The sequence below is a fragment of the Anser anser genome (assembly GCF_964211835.1).
Source record: "Anser anser genome assembly, chromosome: 7".
NCBI lineage: Eukaryota > Metazoa > Chordata > Aves > Anseriformes > Anatidae > Anser > Anser anser.
In genome coordinates, this window is record NC_139727.1 from 32,806,072 (window position 1) to 32,812,267 (window position 6,196).

The 6,196-nt window shown below is 56.6% G+C and overlaps 1 protein-coding gene across 1 annotated transcript; it reads left to right on the plus strand.

Moving 5' to 3' along the window:
- Positions 1–704: 704 nt before the first annotated feature.
- On the plus strand, positions 705–3,437 carry ADRB1 (adrenoceptor beta 1). Its single transcript, XM_083843202.1, has one exon. It carries the CDS (start codon positions 710–712, stop codon positions 2,015–2,017), a length of 1,308 nt encoding a protein of 435 aa, XP_083699328.1. The 5' UTR covers positions 705–709; the 3' UTR covers positions 2,018–3,437.
- Positions 3,438–6,196: the final 2,759 nt, after the last annotated feature.

Consider the following 6,196-nt stretch of genomic DNA (forward strand, 5'->3'; position numbering starts at 1 on the left):
TAAATATATAAATATGGGGGAATAAACGTATATATGGGGGAATATATATAAGGGAAGAATAAATATATAAATACGGGGGGAATAAATGTATATATGGGGGAATGAATACATATATGGGGGAATGAATATCTATATGGGGGAATAAATACATATATATATGGGGGAATGAATATCTATATGGGGGAATAAATACATATATATATGGGGGAATGAATATCTATATGCGGGAATATCTATATGAGGGGGAATAAATACATATATGGGGGAATAAATATGTATATGGGGGGAAGAAACATCTATATGGGGGGCACGAATACATATATGGGGGAACGGATCTGTATACGGGGGAAGACCCCCGTGGCGACCAGGGGTCTCCGCCGAATAAATCTACACATGGGGGGAGCGAACCGATCCGCGGGGGAAGAAATCCCACCGTGAGGGGACCGAAGTCCGTGCAGCCCCCCCCGCGCAGGGCGCAACGAGCCCGAGCCGGGCCAAGCCCCGCACCCCGCGCCCGGCCCCGGCCCCGCTCCGCCGCCCCTCGCCCCCCGGCGCCGCTCCTCGGGGGCAGCGCCCGGCGGGGAGCGCCCGGGCCCCGCCCCCCCTTCCCGATTGGCGGCGGCGCCCCGGGGGGGCGGGTCCGTCCCGCCCCCTCTCCCCGCCGATTGGCGGCGGCGCAGCGAGGGGCGCGGCGCGGCGGCGCGGGGCCATGCGGTGCCCGGGGCGGCGGCGGCGGGGGCGCGTTCCTGCGGGGCGCGCGGCCATGGGCGAGGGGTGGCTGGCGGCGGAGTGCGGCCCGCAGGGCAACCGCTCGTCGGGGCGGCAGGAGGCCGGCGGCGGGGCCGTGTCGCAGCAGTGGGCGGTGGGCATGAGCCTGCTGATGGCGCTGCTGGTGCTGCTGACGGTGGCGGGCAACGTGCTGGTGATGGCGGCCATCGGGCGCACGCAGCGGCTGCAGACGCTGACCAACCTGTTCGTGGCGTCGCTGGCCTGCGCCGACCTGGTGATGGGGCTGCTGGTGGTGCCCTTCGGGGCCACGCTGGTGGTGCGGGGCTCGTGGCTCTGGGGGTCGTTCCTCTGCGAGTGCTGGACCTCGCTGGACGTGCTGTGCGTGACGGCCAGCATCGAGACGCTGTGCGTCATCGCCATCGACCGCTACCTGGCCGTCACCTCGCCGTTCCGCTACCAGAGCCTGATGACCAGGGCGAGGGCCAAGGGCATCATCTGCACCGTCTGGGCCATCTCCGCCCTGGTCTCCTTCCTGCCCATCATGATGCACTGGTGGCGGGACGAGGACCCGCGGGCGCTGGAGTGCTACCAGGACCCGGGCTGCTGCGACTTCGTCACCAACAGGGCGTACGCCATCGCCTCGTCCGTCGTCTCCTTCTACATCCCCCTCCTCGTCATGATCTTCGTGTACCTGCGCGTGTACAGGGAGGCCAAGGAGCAGATCCGCAAGATCGACCGCTGCGAGGGGCGCTTCTACGGCGGCCAGGAGCAGCCGCCGGCGACCCCGCTCGCCCACCACCAGCCCGTCCTGGGCAACGGGCGGGCCAGCAAGCGGAAGACCTCCCGCATCATGGCCATGAAGGAGCAGAAAGCCCTGAAGACTCTGGGCATCATCATGGGAGTGTTCACCCTCTGCTGGCTCCCTTTCTTCCTGGTGAACATCGTCAACGCCTTCGACAGGGACCTGGTGCCGGACTGGCTCTTCGTCTTCTTCAACTGGCTGGGCTACGCCAACTCCGCGTTCAACCCCATCATCTACTGCCGCAGCCCGGACTTTCGCAAGGCCTTCAAGAGGCTGCTCTGCTGCCCCCGCAAAGCGGACCGGCGGCTGCACGCCAGCGGCGGCCAGCTGGCCCCGCTCCCCGGGGGCTTCATCAGCACCCTGGGCTCCCCCGAGCACAGCCAGGGGGGCACCTGGACCGACTGCAACGGGGGCACGCGGGGCGGCAGCGAGTCCAGCCTGGAGGAGAGAAATAGCAAAACGTCCCGCTCGGAGTCCAAGGTATAGGGAGGGGGAGGTGGGCAGGGGGCGCGGGGCTCGCCGTGGCCAGGGGAAGAGCGGGGCAGGAGCCCGGTGGGGACGCTGACGGTGGGGACGCTGACGGTGGGGACACTGACGCCAGCCCAAGCTGCGCTCTGCCTTGGCGGGGAGAGAGAGCCCGTGTTTACTTACGAATAAAAGCAGGTGAATTGCGTACGACATACCTCATCTGAAGCTAAAAGCAAGCAGGAAGCTCGCTGGCCGGAGAACAGAAAATAAAAACAGCCAGTCCCAAAGATAACCAGATTATGTTTAGTGCTGAAAGAGACGTAGATGCGGCCGGGCTGGAGAAACGCTCTCGGGAGCCCGTCCCGTGGGCGAGCCTCCCCGCACGGCGCCAGCAGCCGGAGCCCGGGCTGGAGCAGCGGGAGGTTGGCCGCTGGCAGGCGATGCAGCCAGGTGGGCGCAGGTCCCCCCTGTGCCAGGGGTGAGCAGGTGCCCCCAATTTTATTTCCGAGCCCTTCGGGACCGGTCCCACGCAGAAGTGGCCGAGGTCTGCCCGCGGGGCCGCACCGACCTGCCGGCCAGCCCCGCTAGCCGCGGGGAGGCTGCGCTCCCCTGCTCTGCTAGCTGGGACGACGACAGAATTAAGAACGGGGAGCGCAGGTCTGTTGGGAAAGGGAAAAAAAAATAAAACAACCCCAAACTCTTCTTCTTTTTTTTTTTTTTTGCCCCCTCTCTCTGCATCAGCAACCAGCGAGTTGTTGTGCTTATTTCTTTGGCCAGACAATAGCAGTCAGGCTGGGAAACTTCTACCTCAAACTGTGCATATTGTACAGGGGAATAAACGGGCCGTGTTTATATTAAACAGCGTATTTACCTACCACTAGTAGTATTTTACGGAAAAGGGGGCTGGGGGGGGGGGAGAGGTTAATGAGCCTTCTGCAGCTGGTTCGTTGTAATTACAGATGGACAGGGAAAAAAAAAAAAGTCCTGGCAGCAACAAAAATTTACTGCACAATTTTGGAAAATGGCAACAAAGCTGTTTTTTTTGCACAGTATTAAGAATTGTAAAGTTTTTTTCGAAGATGTTCCTTGCACACACATACACACATGCAAATTGAAAATGAAACGGAGGTTTAAATAACACCAAACCTGAAACTGATTTCTGTTTTGGTCTGATCTGTTATAGTTTTATCGAGAGAGTGACTTTTTATATTATTTTATGAAGGTACTGTACATAGATCCGTATTATAAATTAAGATCTCTTAAGGGACTTTTATTATTTTTATTTCCAAGTGCCCACGTGAACCTGCTGTTATTTTAGCACTTGTGTGACATTTCCATTTTCCTCTGTGTGTGTGTTTTATAACCTATTTATACTCTGGTGCAATTTACTACTGTGTAAGTAATTGGTGTATGTGCAATAAATACCATTGCAGCACAAGCAAGCGTGTCTGTATAGGTTTTGAAACAATACCTACCTATAATGGGAAGACCAGCATTTGTTTTTCTCCAAAGACGGCTCGGGTTACCGATACAACTCTATCTAATGGCTTTTCCTGACACAGGACTGTAAAAAACGTGTTTGAAACCCAATAAGGTTGCATTCCTGTTGCGCCGAGGTCTGCCCACTTCCCTTAAAATTAATGGCTAAGCGACAAGGTGTTTCCAGGCTGATAATGCACGCGCTCCTTCTCTGCAACCGCGCCGTTCGGGGTCGTGCTCACCTTTTTGCTGGGGTACGAGCCTGGGGGTCGGGGGGGCCGGAATAGTTAAGACTACAGCAGATGCTTACTTTGAAAGTTAAACGGGGCCTTGAGTGGGGAGGGGTCTCGTGGTGCTCGTGCTGTGACCGCTGGCGTAGGGCTGAGCTCTGGGTCCCTGGTGCGGGAGGTTGCCTGCCCCTACTGCTTTGTGAAGGCGCGCCGTGCCCTCGTGGGTCCGTAACGTTTTCATGACTGCAATGAATACTCGGCAGATAGAGCAACCAAAAGGCAGCGTAAAACACCTCCTAATGTCAGCGCAGAATGAAAGTGAGCCATTTTTAGCTTTATTACGCTCAGAAGCGCAGTTAAATCACAAGTCAGCTCCCAGGAAGAGTGCTTCCCAAGGTGAGATCTGTAGGGCAGAGAGAGAGGTTGATTTGGTAACCATTTTTTTTAAAGGGATTTGTCTTTAGCAACTTCTAATAATGTATTTCAAGGAAAAAAAAAAGATAAGTTGTGCTATTTATGCAAGGACAAAATAAAGGAACTGGGGAGGTAAATAATCCTTTCGGGTTGAATTAGCTGGGCTTCGGCTGCGAGCTGCGGGCAGGAGTTTCTCCTGTGGCAGCAGTGAGGTGGGCTCCTCGAAATGCCACCGCGATGGCAGGTCGGGTGCTAAGCGAAGCGTGCTCTGCCACCGCAGGGTTTGTTGGCTTTGGACCCCACGGGCCTGCTTTTGTCTGCGATTCCAGCAAAGTCACCGGGGCTCCACGTGCAGGGACCGCGGCACCTGATGCTGGTGACAGCGGGGAGGCGGCGGCTGCGTGCATCGGGGACAGGACGGGACAGGACACGACGGCAGCGTGCCCAGCGCCAGCAGCGGCCCCGGCCCTTCCTCCCGGTGCACATTGCTGGGTAGGGCAGGGCAGGATCTGGCCCCAGCAGCCAGCTCTCGTGTCCTTAGGCTTTAGCAGGTGATGAGTGTTTTGGCTCAACGGGGACTTCAGGTGGGAAACGTAGGGCTGGGACTTGCTCCGCTCGTCCTGCCGGAGAGCTGCATGGGGTCACGCTTCCCCTGGCTGAGCACCACGGATTTACAGACGTTGAAGGCAGGATGAGCGCTGCCCGTTGACCCCAGCAGGGCCAGGCGTGTGCGCACAGCGGCCAGGATATGTCCCCCGATGAGTTCCAGCCATTCGATGACCTTCTGGGAGCGCCCGGAGCCCGCACGTCGAAGCCGTAGCAGACAGTGAAGACGACTCAGCTGGCAGCGAGGATGGGGGCTGCGGGTCTGTCCCGTAGGGTGCCGCAGTGACCCCACAGATGCAGTGGGACATGGAGCAGGCACGTGTACGAGCGTGGGCAGCTGCTGGAAAGCCAGCGGCGTGGATCCCCCTCGGGACAGGCTGTCCTCTGCTGCCGGGCAAGGAGCAAACCTGCAGAGTGCTACAGGGCAGCCGACATGCTCTGGAGGCTTGCAGTGAACGTACGTACTTCTGAGGAAACAGCCAGAGCCTGTCGGGACCAAAATCATTCGAGCAGGGTGCCTGAGACGTGCGTGTGTCAGCGGCCGGATCCTCAAAGGCGCCGGTCGCTCTCTTGGCAGTGTTTGCGCAGCGCGTCTGAGAAGTAGGCTGCACCCCTCCGGGTGCCTAAATGGAAATAGCAGGTGGGACGCCCGCCTTCGTTTCGTGGCGTGTTCGGGGGAGCTGAGGAAGAGGGGAGATGGATGTTTCCGAGGTCTGGATGCACCGACAGGCGCCCGGCACAACAGCGCTGGGGCTGCAGGAGCGCCTCTCGAAAATTCACTGCTCTTAAGGCCTGTGACACCGGCCGTTAGCTGACTGCAGGTTCGCACCGAGCTGTAACTGATGAACCAATGAAACTAAGCGCGAAAAGTGTGGCTTAAAATTAGGATCTTAGCAGTGCCCACAGCTCACACAGGATTTGACAGCATCAGCCATCGGTTGGTGATACAGCACGCTCTGCTGCTTCTGCAAGCAGCTGCTTTCCCTTCGGGGTACCCCTCTATTTTCAAGTATAGGGACTACTTCTTTATCAGCTTTTTTTTTTTTTCCTTTTTTTTTTTTTTTTTGCTAAACCCTATCAGAAGTTCACATTTTATTAATAACTTCTAAGTGGCTATTTATTTTGCAGACCTTCCTCGTGCTGCACGCTTTCCTCATTTATTGTAATTTCCTGCCCAGCAGAGTGCACTTACTTCCTTTATGTAACATATCAATTGCAGGGCTGGAAATCGCGCAGCTATGAACTAAAGGAGCGCTTTCTTGAGGCCAAATGCGGTCAGGCATCATTGCCACTGGCAGCAGAACTTGACCTGATAATCTAATCTTTTCTGAGAGAGTATCTCCAGAAAAGTATTGTTACCAGCAGAAAATGACCTCTGTTAATGAAGCCGGAGCAATTAGTCCTATCCGAAGCTGTCAAGAAAATGTTAACTGCTAAACAACAGTTAACACTGGATAGCTGGAATAAT

What these genes read in the sequence shown, in the direction of transcription:
- ADRB1 (XM_083843202.1), top strand. Translation starts at nt 710, where the DNA reads ATGCGGTGCCCGGGGCGGCGGCGGCGGGGGCGCGTTCCTGCGGGGCGC.